General features: G+C 49.2%; 1 protein-coding gene across 1 annotated transcript in view; it reads right to left on the bottom strand.

The window, feature by feature from the left end:
* LOC144938197 (carboxypeptidase inhibitor SmCI-like) overlaps window positions 1–16,452 on the bottom strand; it is a 29,332-nt gene extending 12,880 nt beyond the window's left edge. Inside the window, exons 1-3 of the mRNA XM_078865997.1 lie at window positions 16,156–16,452; window positions 3,132–3,335; window positions 1,438–1,623 (exon numbers count right to left, since the gene is read on the bottom strand). Coding sequence (XP_078722123.1) covers window positions 1,438–1,623; window positions 3,132–3,335; window positions 16,156–16,225 — 460 coding nt within the window. The 5' untranslated portion in view covers window positions 16,226–16,452. The remainder of the gene's footprint in view (window positions 1–1,437; window positions 1,624–3,131; window positions 3,336–16,155) is intronic.
* Window positions 16,453–18,128: the final 1,676 nt, after the last annotated feature.

Here is an 18,128-nt window from a genome sequence, read left to right on the forward strand (position 1 = left end):
TGGAAATGTATAGCAACCAAATACTCGAAATGCGTGATGTCGATTCTAAATGTGGAGGGAAAAATCGGAGGAGCCGGAAAAATATCCACACGACCACAGGGAGAGAGACAAGCAAACTCCAAATAGAAGGGAAATAATAAAAAAATAAAACATAATAAAATCATTCTCACGACGTTTCGGCCACAACGCAAGCAGCCGTCCTCAAGTGAAGAACAGGTCTGTCGGAAAGACGCTGTCTTTATTATTTCCCTTCTACGTGACTTTACCGAAAGAACCAAGAAGATGAATCCCTGCTGTCACGAAAGCTTTAAATCGAAATTTAAACTCCAAATATATACAGGCAGGCGTTAGTGTCGGAATCAAACCCACGATCTCCTGCATACCAGGCGAGGGAGTTAACATCTCGCCACCGAGGAGCCCCCCCCCCTTCCTCGCGCCATGTGCTCTTTAGTTTTCCCCTCGATCGCCGCCGTCACGTAGTGGAGACCACCCCAACGCGTGGCCCTCTCCCACCCTCCACGCACGCTCCAAAGAGCGCAGCTGCTTTTGCCTCATGGCCTTGCAAAAGCATCAATGTGCACGCGCAAGCTCGTACCACACGTCACCTCCCCGCCCCCCGCCGCGTGACGGTGAAAAACCTCGCACGCCCGCGGCGTGCACAAATGCGGTGGTTCGAACTTGGGGTCAACTCTTCCGATTTGTAGTCGTCTCCTTTTCCGTTCCCCTCGGTGCCGCGCACCTAACTAATCACGTGCGGTGCAGTTTCCCGTTGATCGAAATTGATTGCCGTGATCCTAACCCCCCCCCCCTCCCGACCTTATCGATTCTCCACCGTGCACCAGCGCATGCTCACTGGCCAGGGGCGCAGTCCCACGGTGGGAGTTGGGGGGGGGGGTGTCCTACTCGTGAACGCTTCCCCGTGGTTATCGGTTAGATTCCAGATAGGTTCCGGTGAAGTTGGCCCCACCCTCGCTTCGTCACGGACAAGAGGAGTTCTGCCGCAACTCCAACCGTATTCAACCTACGGCAACTCCTGGCCATTGACTCGGTACTAACCCCGGCTGGTTGTGGGCTCCCCCGTGAACGGTAGGGATCCATCGGCAGCGCAATCGGCATTTACGTCGCCTTGCTGCAACGGAGGAGTAAAAAAAAAAAACGCACTCAAAAAAAGAGTACCGCATCTTCTTGGTTCTTTCGGTAAAGTTACGTAGAAGGGAAATAATAAAATAATAAACATAAAGCTCGTACCACACGTCACCTCCCCTCCCCCCGCCGCGTGACGGTGAGCACCGCGATTATTTTTTCTAAAATGCCGCAGGGCATCTCCTGGGCCGTACGTATCTTAAAACGCGTCGAAGCTCCGTGAGGCCAGCCACCCGCACGGCGTGCCCCAGAGGGTGCCGCACGCATCACGCGTAGGCCCAGCGGCGCACGGACCTCTGGTCTTGGGGCGCCTGCAGCTCTCCACGCACTCCTCGGTGGTGCGGAAGTTGTTGTCGTTGCCTCCGCAGCCGCCGAAGACGAAGCTCTCGCACTGGCCCGTGGTCATGTTGTAGAAGTGACGCGTGATGGCGGCCCGGCAGCGGCCAGTCTCCGGCTCCAAGCGGCACTTCTTGGCCACCCCTGCGACGGGGGGGGGGGGGGGGGGGTGAGGGGGAGGTACGGCGGGGAGTTTAAACACCGACGTGCAAGGGCGATGACGATGGTGGGGCGTGCGGATGAATGTCGCCGCGGGACTAAATTCTCTGGCGTGTGTCGTGATGGGTACTGCAAGATCGGACGTTCAGTGCTCGCCCGAGCTGCTTTGGTTTCTGGTGGACGAACAAATACATGAGGAGGTCGCACTCGTTACGCATGAAGTGCTCGCCAAAAAAGAACCACAATACCTCGCTGATCTCGTCAAGGAGCATAAACCATCACGTGAACTCCGATCATCCTCGCAGCGGATTTTGGCAAACAAAGACGGTCACCGCATCACACGCTTTCAGATGCAGCCGTCTGGAATGCTCTTCTGTCCCATATTAGTAAGCCAATGGACCTAGAACTGCTTTTTGTGTTTAGTTTGTTGTCCTTTCCCCGCACCTCTGATTACCACAGTTGGCTACGTACAGTGTGAAACAAGTTCAACATACATACATAAATAGCGCTGGTGACAAGCGGGCGTTCTCACCACAACCACGTGCTCAGGGGGGCTCATCCTTGCACTGCAGTCGGTTCGCGGTGGCGAGATGTTAAATCCCTCGCCTGGTGTGCAGGAGGTCGTGGATTCGTTCTCGACCCTGACACCTGTACATTTGGAGTTTGCACGTCTCTCTCTTCCTGTGGTCGCCTTGATTTTTCTCCGGGTCATCCGGTTTTTCCCTCCACATTTTAAAAAAACATTAATTTTGAGTATTTGGCTGCTATAAATGTCCACATGTTAAGCCACCTTGTTGAGCTATAACTTCTGAAAAGGAGCTGGGCCTTACCAATTAGGGTAATCTGTCTGCCTCCCCCCCCCCCCTCTTCATAGCCCGGTGTGAGAGAGCGTTTAGACCCCTGTAGATTTCTGACCTTGGGAGTCAGGACACTGTAAATAATTATTATTAGAACCGCACCCTCCCCGTGGTCCTTCAACCCACTCGCCACTTTTCTCACAGCTGCAATTATTTTGGGGCATACGGCTCATTTAGGAGTTGCGCATTAATGCTGACAAAAGCCAAACTGAACAAGCTTTGTGAGAAACCATGAGCAGAGACCCTAACCCAACATAGTAAACTCAACCCAGGGGGAGGTGCAGGAGGTGAGGACGAGGGGGGGGGCTGACAGGGGGGGGGGGGGTGAACATATCCCATGTATCCCAAGGTTCATATAAGATATAGTATTCTGACCCCGGGGGCCAAATTCTATGGGATTAGAAACAACACAATATCTCGCCCTGGCACGTGGGGCCCTTCGGCATGTGGGGCCCTCCGGCACGTGAGGCCACCGGGGGTTACGTACGTACTCTACGTTGAACTTCTTTCGCGCCGTTCGTAACTGACCCCGCTAATCGGATTGTGCGGGGGAAGGACAACACACTGCTTGTGCGCTCGTTGCCCTCGATAGCTGCCGGCGGCGGTGACGGTGGCGTGGTGGGTGCGGGCACCTACTCTGCACTGTCCTGCAGGCCATGCGGCACTCCTTGTACGTCTCGAAGTTGTTGGCGTTGCCGTTGCAGCCGCCAAAGTCGAACTCCTGGCAGCGCTGCGTGTAGCGGTTGTAGAAGAAGCGCGGGATGAGGGCCCGGCAGGGCCCAATCTCGCTGTCCATCGTGCAGATGGCGCGCATGGACAGCTCCTCCTCGCTCTCATCGCCTGCAGGGAGAACGAGGAGGACCCTATAACTTCTTTCGAACCGTGCGTAGCCAACCGTGATAATCGGAGTCAAGGCCCACCGAGCTGAATAGCTCTTTTTCAGACGCGACCTGGCCGCCACAAATGATAGCGTAACGAAGTGGCTTATCACGTGGAAGTTCATGGCAGCCGAATATTCTACAAATGCACGTTGATTCTAGACTGCAAATTTCAAATATACAGCAGCAGGCGTCAGGGTCGGGATCGGGATCGAACCCATGACCTCCTGTATACCAGGTGAGCTCGCTAGCATCTCATAGCCACCGCGGCACCATTCTAACCACTGTGGCACCTCGGCACTTAACTCCGTCGTAAAAACGACGGCTCATGCACCGTACATATTTGTCTCATCAATGTCGTGTTCAATCACAATGCCGCAAGCCACAACAACAAGATCACCCGCCCAGCCACTCAGTCACCCATGCAGGTCAAGATGCTGCTTCTCTTTCTGCTTCTTCCCTGGCAGTGCTCGACTGCGGAATTCCCTCCTTCCACCATCGTCTCTTTTGCCGAACTTTTGTTTTAAATAATGATTGGCCTTGCTCAATTGAAAAAACACGTTAAGCAAGTATTTATTACAATTTTGACAAGTGCTGTTGGTTGCTGGCCGTTTTGACGTTTTGGGCCAATGCTCAGCCTCTGTGTTTAAAAAAAAGTGCGGTATTCACGCCATTCTTTGAGCTATCGCGAAGGCTCATCCATAAATTACTTCATTGCTCAAGTTCATTGTGGAATGACGCACAAACATGTTTCAACAAAATCGGCAGCAGTGTAACAACATATTTTCTCTCCATGTGTGTCTTTGAGTTCAACGGACGATAATTTGACTTTTAAGATCATACGCCTGTGAGAGTCGCCGCATTCTCAGGATTTTTGCATGCGTGTGTGTGTGTGTGCGTGCGTGTGCGTGTGTGTGCGACCCGATTTAAATAACATTATTGACACAGAGCACAAGTTTGGGGGGCATCTTACTCGCTGGAGCATATTATAGTAATTTGAAGGATACAATATGTATGTGCATTATTTTTTGCAAGTCTTGACCAACATTTGGCAAATTGAAACCGCGCATTTTCAATCGAAACAAGAGGTAAAACTAATTTTGTATCAGCTTCTCATCTGACAAATGTAATTGTTTTCTCTCCAAACTAAGAGCTTGCGAGCCACGCTTGGAGGGGTTATAATGTCTACCACGGGATATATTGTATGCACACCGACATCTTAAATATCGCTGCGCCCCATTTGAAAGCTTGAAATGTAATACTGCTGCTTCATTAAAAAAAAACCTCCCGATAGCTTTCACGTAATATATTTGCAACAACAATAAAAACACCATAACAATTTAAATGGTGTAAAACTGCTACATTCCTTAATGAATTAGCTCTGTTATTTGTTTGCACATAACTATCGCAATATACAACTGCATGTTGCCTAATATCCAAAAACGCACATGGCTAATGAGGATGCAAACTCATGCTTCATAGACTTCACGCTGCCATGCGTGTATTAGTATTATTAGAGTATAAAAAAACCCTCGACGTTATTATTCTTGTAATGTGATTTTTAGTCAAAGCAACCCAGTTAGCGAGTTCATTTCGGTTGACGCGCATTAGAGAGAAGAGAGGCATCAATGGCGAAATCCCCAAAGAGCCGTCTCAACGGCTTGCGAAAAAAGTTCATTCGCAACATTACGCTCGTGTTCATCACGATGGACAGTAGAGCTTCCCAGTTTAACACGTAGGCTTTCGCGACCAATATCATCCACAATAGAGTTTTTTTTGGGTTATATCGCGTAAATATATAAATGTGTCGTTAAAACCCGCCACCACCCGCACAACCAACTAGTAAGGGTTGTCACGTAAACAGAACGTGTTAATTCGTCACATTTATCAGCACACATTTATCTATTTTACGAGATCTAACCCCAAAAAAACCCTCCATCACGAGTGAGCTTTCCCACCAGCCGGTGCCAAATCTCAGCACCACAGAGCGTCCCCTGCCCCGTAGTCGTCCAGCCGTTCACCGCTCTCAAGGCTGCCCCACACACCGATGTCTCATGGAGAGGAGGGCAGAGTGTGCCGGAGGGGGGGCGAGGGGGGGGGCTCCGACGCACCGCTCGCCGTGGCCGAAACGCCAAGAGGTCTCAGCGGCCCGCCGCGTGGAACGTGGCGGCCGAGGGGTCGTTCCCAACACGAGCGGCCACTCTTAGCGTTTGCGTTCATGCGCAGCCTTGTCCGCGTTAATCTTTCCCTTAATCGCAGGTCTTAAGATCGGGAAATTGGCAGGGTTAAACTCGTAATAACTTACGGTTCCTTTATCAATCCACTGCGGGACGAAGGTCTCCCCAATACACGTTTGTCGTGTGGATTCGTTTGACCATGCTGCGCCACGGTGTCGTGAGAGCAGCGGGCTTGGTGAAGCTATGGAGGGGGGCCAGAAGCAGTTGACATCACTCGCTACCGCGTGTCTTTGCCGTGTGAGGCAATCGAACTCAGGTCACTCGGTTCGTAGTACAGTGCACCAGCCAATGCGTGAACGCTCCCTCCGCTGACTTTATACCCTTGACAGAAACCAAGGACACTTCAATATTGTCGACATAACCATCCGCGTCTGCACGCTCGTATCTCATCAATAGTTGTCATTGTTTTATAATGTACTTGTACTGGCCCTGAGGAGTGGAGGGTTTTTGTTCTTCATTTATTAATCACGAATGTTTCAGCATTTTTCGAGAAAAAACGTGTGCGCGGACAAACGAAAGCAATGTTTGCCATCATCATCATAATAATAATGAGCAAACTTTTGCAATAAAACAAACATTTGATAAGGAGTTGGTAATTTAATATTCGCTAACGTTTTACATTTTTCACATACAATCCGTGTTTTACCGTCATCGTCATAATAACGATGAGCGCAACTTTTCGCAAAAAAAACAAAAATTTGATAAGGTGTGTGTCACACTTGTTCCACGACACCGACTTGCCCTTGGAAGGGTCAAGGGGCGCAATATAAACTCTTAGGCGCAGCGTGACATTTTAAATAACCTTCACTTGCACGTTTGGTTTTATTTCAATGCCGTTTCCCCCTCTTAAATCTACAGCGGTCCGTTTCACAGGTCGTTTTAGAGCACTCTCCACCATGTACAGCCAACAAATTCAGTTGGACGGTTAACTCAAATGGTTTATAACTATGCCATTAAATATTCTTATTTTTAAACATTACGTAACGTGTTGTCACGAACTCGGCGCTTATTTATAAGGTCGGTGAATACGATCACCCCCCCCCCCCTCGTGTTTTATAGGCGAAGCTAAAATGTCAAATAAATAACTAGGTGGAGTGTGAAACATGGCTAAGGGTTGATTAAACATGCACGTAAGATAACCACCATGGAGCTTTTTGAGGGTTGTGCTGTCAGGGGTCTCACTCGTGTTTTCAGGTTGGGCCCCATGCTGTTCAGTGTGATGTCCGACGTTTTTTCTCCATTTGCTGGGAGCTTCTTCAGGAACTGATTGGGCATAGTTTCATGTTCTCCCTCGATTATATAGAGGTGCATCACCCTGGCATGCATGGGAGAAAGAATGCCTCTTTCTCATATTTGCCTCTTCACAAAATGTTTTATTTTTTAATTTTCCTACATCCCATTGGCTGCACGGCCTTCTGGGATCGCATCTTATCAGCAGCACTGTTCGATACAAGCAAACACGGCCGTAGCCACGGAGTCAACATTGGGGGGGACCAAATCTTCCAGGGGGTCTGGGAGTCCCAACCCAGAAAAAAAATCTAAATTTGTAAACTCATTTCCTGTCTAAAATATAAAAAAAATTCACTAACACATGGGATGGACGTTTTATTTATTTTTTACAATAATGTCTAATAGTGTATTGTATTACATTGATCTGTTTTTTCTGTTTTACTTTTTCTTGTTTCATTGTATGTAATGGCAGAGATTAGGGATTCATAAAGTACAACCATAACCACAATCATATAAACAGAAATCTATTTTATAGCGATATATTGGGGGGAACATTTTGAGCAATTATATATTATAATTACGGCCTTGCAAGCAAACAATGGAGCAGTTTTGATATTCAGCGTCTCATCAGCAGAGTCATGCTTGCTCGAACCAATGCTGGTGAACAGCTGAAACTTGTATCGGCAAGGGACCCCTACAAGATAACTTTCCCAGGTATCACAACATATACACAAGCGACCAGCTTGTGTGCCACACGTGTGACGAAGCTAACGGCGGACATCGGCCGGTCGACACCAAACATCATCAGCGGCATAACGGCGACGACGTAGCTGAGAGAGACCGCGCCCGCGAGCTGCTCCGTCAGTTCTTGTAGATGAAGCTCACGGGACGCGGGTTGAAACTTCGGCGCCCGAATAGTCACGCTGTGCAAGCGGTGAGAGAGAAAAAAAAAAGACACGGGAGAAATACGCCCGTTTTTAAATTCCCAACGCGGAACTTTAAACCTTTGGAACCGTTCTCTCTCTTCTCTCCCTCCCTAGAAGCCCCGGTCACGATGTATTTTAGAATGCAAGATGAATTACGCCCACGCACAAAAAAAAAACACAATTCACCGGGTCCCCCGATTGCACGTGAGGTTTATGAACAATAAATAATGAGACCGGCGGGTATTAAAATTGCATTACCAGTACTATAACCTAGCAGCACATGACCTCCTCATCCCGATAAGTTGCGTGTATTTTTAAATCATCACGAGCACGACCGTAAAAAGCAGTGCGTAACTCACAGGGGCCTCCTGCATCGCTCCGTTTCTTCTTTTGTGCACATTTCAGCCTTTGTCAGAGCCCATATTTCAAATTGATATGTCGTCGTCATCATCAGCCATGATCAATCCACTGCTGGATCAAGGCCTCCTCAACACAGGCTGTCACCGTCTCTCATGGTCCTGCGATGTGAGGATCCATCTAGTACCTGCCACCTGCTCACAAGCCGATTCCATCGCTCCGTCTCCGCACTGAACGCCCGCTTGGACACGTTCCGTTCTTTGGCTGCCGCTCCATCATCATTCAGGACCATCGGCCATCATCCATTTCTAACGACGTGTCCTGCCCAACCCTGCCTGCCATTCTTCACAGTTATAATTGTCTTAAAACTGCACATATTCTCTAATCCACGTGTTCCTATTTCTGTCTCTCAATATAATTCCAAACGTTGTATCTCCGTGCATCCATGCGTAGATTTTTTTGTAAATGTTTTGTTTGTTACTGATCATGTTACTGAGCGACATGTGTGATCCATGTCATCATAATAGGATGAAAAAGTATATGGACTTATTGGAAAGTGTTTTATTCATGAATATTGGTATATTGCATTCCACTACATAATTGAGTTTTCCAAAGGACAGTACATTTCGTAGATTATGTGGCCGCTATACATTTCCACGTGATAAGCCACTTCATTGAGATATCATTTGTGGCCAGGTAGCTTCTGAAAAAGAGCTGTATAGCTCAGTGGACCTTACCTGGTAAAATAAAAAATGTTTTTTTTATATACGTTTTGGTTTCTACTGTCAGGGCAGATATTGGAGGTCATGTGTCGACTGTGCATCAACTGTGGGATCAGGCGGAGGGTGGAAGGTTTAGTTTTAGTTTTTAGTTGAATAGGCGGCTTTGGAATTAGACTCAACGACAGATTTGAGGAAGCACAAATCGGACAACAAACACAACAACTTGGATCCATCACGCTGAGAGCTCTAGCCAAGAAGGCAGCGGGGCTTGTGCAGAACTGATCATGGCTACAGCGGACGATGACGGCCAATCCGCTGCACTGACGACGGAGTATCAGCTAAAGGAGGGAATCCACCGGGAGTGGACAATCACCATGGAGATTGGAGCGATGGATGAGCCTAGCTCACATGCAGGTGTTAGACGGATTACGGTGGCAGTGTAGGAAGTCACAGCGCAGTGTGACAGCCAATGCTGCCACTGCCCTCTACGGCAGAGGTCGCAACCGGGTACCCGATACCCGTACCCTACGCGTACTCGGCCGGGTACGGGTACCCGTTTTCGACCCTGGTGCGGCCGGGTACGGGTAGGCCGTGAGTCACTGGTGAGTAACCGTTTGTCACTCATTTCCCAACGTCTTGTCTCTTCTCACAATTCAAGTTCCTAGAATCAACCCACCCACGCCTGCAACATGGCTACATCCCAGAGGTCGCAATCAGGTACCCGATACCCGTACCCTACCCGTACCCGGCCGGGTACGGGTAGGGTACGGCCAGGTACGGGTACGGGTACCCATTTGCGACCCTGGTGCGGCCGGGTACGGGTACGGGTAAGGAATCAAAACCCGTTTGCGACCTCTGCTCTACGGCCAGCGTTATATTACGTTGGCAAAAACAACGTTAAGCAAACCAGTGGGATGCCAGCGGATGTATCTTACCCATCCGAACACGCTGTTAAAAGGGCAGGAGTATAGGTGATGAAGCACAAGTGATGTAACGTACATTCATCCAGAGAACACCCGTCGGCCCTCATGAAAACCCGTCCGAAATAAATAAAAAACACACGGCAAGTGGGGAGTGGATTGGATATTCAGGCCAAATGATCAGAGATAAAGTTCAACTTTGGCAAAGTTGTTGCATGGAAAGTGGTGTCAGCCATGCATACCAATCGAAGCACGTTCCATGGCCTCCCTCCGTGTATTTGTGTAACCCACGTGGTGCGTGGCAGTGCCAATGGCCAGAATGTGTTGGGCGACACAGAAACTCTGCGTGTTCTTTTACACGGTTATATAAGTGAACATGGAAGCTCATTTGCGGGAGAGACAACAAACGGCTTGGTGCAACTACAAAACCACGCGGGTGTGTGCGACTTTCATTGCATCTCGCTCCATATGCTCGGAGAGCTTCGTCAGATGTCACGAAATTGATTTTTGTTTGTTTGTTTGGACATTCACAACGCTCAATCGCAACCGAAAAAAAACCCACCGACAAACTGAAAAAGCTCCCGGCACTTGACGCATGATGTTCGACCTCATTCCCAACCAAAAATTGCGGTACCAGCCAGAATATAATCGGAGAGAGCCTATACATCACAACCGCAAAAAAATATATATCTCTATGCAGTGCAATAAATCTTTCAGGATATGTTCGGTCTATACTTGTTTACCCGCAGTCACCCATGGAAATCGGACTGAGGGTCAACTCAAGCGAACCTGGGGGTCAATGTTAATTATATTTATTGCAGTGTCGTTAGCTGGAACTACAATTACAATTACTCACAGCGATTGCAATGCATTACCAATCACACAATTACAATTGTAATTGACCCGCAGGTCTGGTCTCAATGGGCTCTCACCTGCTGAAATAAAGGCCATCTATCATTGTGGCAACGTAATGATCACTGAGTGCGCATAAGAAGCACGATCGGAGTTACATCGATAAGCAAGGGGAGTATATGGATCACGTAACGTGCACATTATTCGAAGCACATCGACTAAAGAAGCATGCGAGTGGATTTTTGAAGAGACATTGGACCGCCGATTGAGGCTGGTGATGGAATGAGAGCCAAAGGAGGGAAGAGATGGAGGAGTACGTGGATTGGGGAACAAATGGAAATGAGAGGCGTCACACGGACAGTGAGAAAAAGTAAGTGGGATGCATATTCTTAGGTTTTTTCGGTAAAGTCACGTAGGTAAAACATCAAAATTAATAAAAATAAAATAAAATAAAAATCACGACGTTTCGGAAGCAACACAAGTCTCCGTCATCAGGTGGGACCGTCACAGCCACCTGATGACGGAGACTTGTGTTGCCTCCGAAACGTCGTGATTTTTATTTTATTTTTATTAATCTTGATGTTTTACCTACGTGACTTTACCGAAAAAACCTAAGAATATGAATTCTTGCAGTCACGAAAGCTTCAAATCTAGAATAAGTGGGATGCTTGGGCAGGACATATCTCGAGAAGAATGCTTGCGTACGGTGCGAAAGAAGTTCAACATAGTACAATGGTGATGGAATGGCAGCCAAAGAAGGGCAGAGGGAGCTGAACACGTGTAACACACGTATCCATCAGCGACCGAACACAAATCAGACTCCCACGCTGACAAAGAATAACATTAAGTTGGCATTAGGCAGATCACGTGACCAGAAGGGACGATTGCTGGCGGACAAGAATGGTGACAACGGCAAGCCCAAGGGAGAGGAGAGATTGTGCCCGGAGAGATGGAATTATGATATCAGCGATGAGAGATCGTATTCTTAGGTTTTTTCGGTAAAGTCACGTAGGTAAAAAATTTAAATTAATTTATTTTATTTTACTTTTATTAATTTTAATTTTTTACCTACGTGACTTTACCGAAAAAAACCTAAGAATATGAATCCTTGCAGTCACGAAAGCTTCAAATCTATGAGAGATCGGTTCACGTGCAGGAGTGCGGAAGATCGTGACGTCTTCGCGGAACCGCGAGGCGATGGCGACGGCGTGGGGGAGGCGTTCAGCCAGCAGTGGATAGAGACCGGTTGAAAGTGATTATGATGATTATCATTATAACAATTCCTGGATGGCAATGAGCAAAACTGTGACAGTTGCTTCCACTGCGTAGTTGCTGGGTCAAATTACATGGATTAATAGCAACTGAAGAACTCATTTACAGTAAAACCTTGGATTGCGAGTAACTTGGTCTGCGAGTGTTTTGCAAGACGAGCAATTTTTTTTAATAAATATTAATTTCATAAACGAGCGAGGTCTTGCAATACAAGTAGCACGTGAATACGCTTTGTCTGCCGAGCGTCACGTGATCACAACTGATATACGAGTGCTTTGATATACGAGTGCTTTGGATTACAAGCACGTTTCCCGAACGAATTATGCTCGCAATCCAAGGTTTTACTGTATTTAGAACTAGTTGCCTTTTGTGTTCAGATTGTGGTCCTTTTCCGCGCACATCCGATGAGCACGATTGGCTACGTACGGTGCGAAAGAAGTTCAACGTACACACGTGCAAGAGAGCACATCCCACTCGGATTAATCCTCCGGGTAATTCATCGCAGCACGGAAACAAACGCAGTGGCACAGACCATGCAGACGTGCACAGCGCGAACAATAAACTATCGAACGGTCTTCTCACAATCGAGAACACGTTCACCCCCCCCCCCTCTCTTTCATCCATCTGGCCGTATGAATAACGCGACGGTGCAGACTGCACACAAAGACCCCCATCTCCTCCTCCCGTACATCCACGCATACTATCGCGGGGGTCGGTGGCGGGGAGGGACCCCCTATGTTTGCGAGCACTTATTAAGGGCACGCCAGGCTCATAGGAAGAGGGGGGAGGCGGTGTGGTCATCTCCACGCCCGGGCAGCCTTTGTCTTCCCGGTGCTGATGGTTCACAACAACAACAACACTCGGACCGGACTAGCAAATTTGACGCCGCAGCGATCGAGGGGGTTTTGGGGGAATGCCCCCACAGGACCGGTTCAGGCGCAACTCGCCACCGATGCGAGCCGTGGGCCGGGAATCACAACACAGCACCCCCATCCCCCCAGCGGCTAACCACAGCGCCACCGCTCCCCTCTCCTCCACATGCCTCGGGCGTTCAACACAACAAAGAAGACACTGGGGGGGGCATGGTGTGCAGCACGACTTCTCTCAGGAAGATTCCCACCGTACAGTCTCCAGCAGACTGCGAGGGCAAGTGCTGATAGCGGACACGAACTCAGGCAGGCAAATACACACCAATATTGGGGGGGGGGGGGGGGTGGTCACGCCCGACCGCCTTTGTCTCCCCAGTGCTGATTTGTTGTTTTGGTTTTACAGACCAGCACCAGGTAGTCGTTTAAGCCTCAGCCGATCTAAGCGGGAAGGATCCAAGGGACCGGTTCAAATATTCGCCACTCTTATCGTTCGCGAGCGGGAATCGAACGCGGGTTGCCGGGTTCGTGACGCAGTGCGACAACCAATGCGCCACCGCTCCCGAGCACGCACAAAGACACACACACACCAGCACGCACACAGAGACACACACACATAACAGCACACACACACCAAGACACACACACCAGCACACACACACCAGCACGCACAAAGACACACACACACACCAGCACACACACAGAGACACACACACACACCAGCACACACACAAAGACACACACACACACCAGCACACACACAGAGACACACACACATAACAGCACACACACACCAAGACACACACACCAGCACACACACCAGCACGCACAAAGACACACACACACACCAGCACACACACAGAGACACACACACACACCAGCACACACACAAAGACACACACACACCAGCACACACACAGAGACACACACACACACCAGCACACACAAAGACACACACACACACCAGCACACACACAAAGACACACACACCAGCACACACAAAGACACACACACACACCAGCACACACACAGAGACACACACACCAGCACACACAAAGACACACACACATACCAGCACACACTCACCAGCACACACAGAGACACACACACACCAGCACACACACCCACACGCCAGCACACACACACACACCAGCACACACAAAGACACACACCAGCACACACAGAGAGACACACACACACCAGCAAACACAAAGACACACACACACACCAGCACACACACAGAGACACACACACCAGCACACACAAAGACACACACACATACCAGAACACACTCACCAGCACGCACAAAAACACACACACACCAGCACACACACCCACACGCCAGCACACACACACACACCAGCACACACAAAGACACACACACACACCAGCACACACACAGAGACACACACACCAGCACGCACAAAAACACACACACACCAGCACACACACCCACACGCCAGCACACACACACACACCAGCACACACAAAGACACACACACACACCAGCACACACACAGAGACACACACACACCAGCACGCACAAAGACACACACACACCAGCACGCACAAAGACACACACACCCAGCACACACAAAGACACACACACATACCAGCACACACAAAGACACACACACACCAGCACAAAGACACACACACCAGCGCACACAAAGACACACACACCAGCGCACACAAAGACACACACACACCAGCACACACAGAGACACACAAACCAGCACACACAAAGACACACACACACCAGCACACACAAAGACACACACAAAGACACACACACCAGCACACACAAAGACACACATAAAGACACACACACACACCAGCACAAACACACACACCAGCGCACACACACACCAGCACACACAAAGACACACACAAAGACACACACACCAGCACACACAAAGACACACACCAGCACGCACAAAGACACACACACCAGCACACACAAAGACACACACACACCAGCACACACAAAGACACACACACATGCCAGCACACACACCAGCACACACACCAGCACACACACACATACCAGCACGCACAAAGACACACACACCAGCACGCACAAAGACACACACACACACACCAGCACACACAGACACACACACACAAACCAGCACACACAACGACACACACACACACCAGCACACACAGACACACACACACACCAGCACACACAAAGACACACACACACCCAGCATACACAAAGACACACACACATGCCAGCACACACAAAGACACACACACACACCAGCACACACAAAGACACACACACACATACCAGCACGCACAAAGACACATTCACCAGCACAAACAAAGACACACACACATGCCAGCACACACGCAGACACCACATGAGGCATGTACATTACTGTCCATGAGTCTTCGCACGAATCAAAAACACATGCTCGTGTTTTTTTTCTTCTGATAATTTCTCAAAGTCATCTCACCATAAACAAAGCACTGCACACACACACTGACACACCGCACACACCGACACACACCGCACACACGTAACCAGAACGCATCGGACGCATCGACAATCAATACATTGCCTCGCAAAGAGAATTGACAAGATGAAGAACACGTGTTTTTCTCAATCCCTCTTCCCATTTCCACAACTTCCAGACGACACACAAAGACAAAGATCCCCCCCTCCCCGTATAGCCTTGGACAGACTGTTGGGGCAAGTGCTGTTAGCGAGTAGCGCTTGTGAAGGCCGGCACGGCACACGTGGGGGGGGGGGGGAGGGGTTGGTGGTCAGCACCACGCCCGGCCGCCTTTGTCTCCCCACTGTCGATGTTTTACGCACGGCACCCGGGTTCTCATTTGAGTGCCGAGTCCACCTACGGGAGGCCCAGCACCAGTACAGATAAGTTGTCTGTGAGCAGGGAATCGAACTCGGGTCGCCGGGTTCCGTAACGCAAACGCGCCCACCGCAACAAACACAAACACCGCGACACGCACGCACAGAGAGACACGCACGCACAGAGAGGCAAGCACGTCGGGACGGACACGCGTCCACAAAGAACACGGCACAAAGAGTTGGTCGAACCAACTCTCGAGTTGTGACGCGTGGTTTCTACTGCCTCTTGTTGTTGTTCGCCACGATTGTCCGACGTTTCGCCGCACGAGCTGAGAGTTTCTTCCCACGAACGTCTCCCTATACCGGCCGGCCACCTCGCCCCGACCATTATTTCGAGCGCTGCAGCAGAAGCTCCCCCGGCAACGTGGCGCGAAACGTCGGAACATCGAGCCGAACAGCCACACGGGGTTGACAGACAGTCGCCAATGACCGCGCGACAAAAACCCATCGTACGCAAGCAAGCGGCCAGAAGCACGTTTAAAAACTTCACACCGCACCATTTTTGACTCTCTCACTCACCCGTGACTTCTTGCGAGTTGCACGTGATGGCCGTGTACGCCAAGAGGTAGTAGAAGAACGTGGCAGTCATCGTCAAAATCGTCGTCGTCTCACGAGATGTGTCCGAGCTGAACGAGGATTTCTGTCCGTCGGCTCTGGCTGGATAAGCAGGTCGGGTTTCCGCCTGTTCGCCTTTTTTTTATTCCTCTGCTGCTTCAGCTCCTCTGCTGCTGCTGCTCTGTATAAACTTTCACCGCCCCCACTCGCAACTCACCGCAACACACACAGACACACACACGCAGAAAACCCCCAGGAAATGACGCTCAATGAGTAAGAACACACAGCTTGTGGGCGTAAACGTCAAACTTTAATGCGCTCAAAGAGTAAGCAAAGAAGATAATGAGCTTGTGTGTGTCATCGTGTTTTACGTATTGTTACGCACATTCTTTAAAGATAATTAAACCACACACCCCTCCCCCCCTCGTCCTCCACCCCACCCACACATCGGAACAACAGTTTCAGGAAGTCTCAAGCCTCCGAGATCTGAGCTCCTGTCAATAACCTGATGATGCTGGATGTAACTTTGGTAAAAAAAAACTTTGTTTGGTGAAGAAAATTTCCGCTTTTGCTGCTCCACGTTTCTGCAAAGCCATTGCAGCTCATCCACAAGCTTTCCTCTCTCTTCACCCTCCCTCTATTTTCCCACTTAACCAAAAAAACAGCGCTTGCTTCCACCTGTACCTAACAGTTTTTTTCTTTCTGGCACCTCTTCCTATCACCGAGTCTCAAAGCCTCCGAGAGCTGAGCTCCTGTCAACAACCTCATGATGCTGGATGTAACTTTGGAGAAGAAAAACACTTTGGTGAAAAATATTTCCGCGTTGCTGCTCCACGTTTCCTGAAACCCCTCGCTGCTCATCCACAGCTTGCCTCCCTCTCTCTTCACTCTCCATCTATTTCCCCACTTCACCAAAAACAGCACTTACTTGCACCTGTACCTAACTTTTTGTCTGGTTCCTCTTCGTCCCACATTTTTGCTCCGTATTTTTGTTTTTCGATTGTGTGTGTTTGTGTCACTGGTAAAACTGAATATACAGGGTGTTTAAAAAGATGTACCCGATTTGAAATCGCTATATCTCTGCAACCACGAACCGTCCATGAATGAAACTCTTACCACTTGAAAGGGCGGGGCATAGAGTTTCAAATGATTATCGTTAGATGCCTCTCCCAGCGCACAGACAGCCCCTAGCCTCAGTCATTCGCAAGACACACTGCCTCAACTTTGGATAGGTAGCACGGGACCCCAAGACTTGGCGCTACACTCTTGGCCCCCAAGATCCCCAGACATCACCACACCCTGCCACTTTTTCTTGTGGGGATACGTCAAAGACCCGTGGTGTTTTTGTGCCACCATTATTAGCGACTAATCTGGATGACCTCAAAAACAGAATCACGGCAGCGGTGACTTCAGTGGAAGAAGACACTTTGAGAGGCGTTTGGGACGAATTCAACTATCGTCTCGATGTTGTCCGTACAGCAGGTGGAGGGCACATAGAGCATTTATAAAATGGTTAGTAAAACGTGATAACTCATTAAACCGTTTGTAACTTTTCGTGTAATTGTAACCTGTTGCCATCGAGAAATATACTTCTTTGAAATTGTGTCAATCATTTTAACACACCTCTTGCTCCCATTATATTTGCACTGTTTTTTTTTATTCCCGACAGATAAATACCCCTTGTTGTTATCTGCGCAATATCTCCGAAGGACCCTGCTGCAATCATTCTCTGCAATATCGGATGTGTTTGCCTTTGTGATGCTGTCGCTGGTGTGCCCACGCACCACGGATCTCCTTTGTAAAATATCGGGGGCGACTGACTTAACGGGACCATCGTCCGTGTCGCAAGTAAAATAAACGTAACCTCCAGCGGAACGTCGTATTGTAGCCATATAATTGTCGCGAGATTACTCTCCAACATCACACCGGTGGCTTTG

Source organism: Lampetra fluviatilis, chromosome 21, assembly GCF_964198595.1.
Source record: "Lampetra fluviatilis chromosome 21, kcLamFluv1.1, whole genome shotgun sequence".
In the NCBI taxonomy this organism is placed as follows: Eukaryota; Metazoa; Chordata; class Hyperoartia; order Petromyzontiformes; family Petromyzontidae; genus Lampetra; species Lampetra fluviatilis.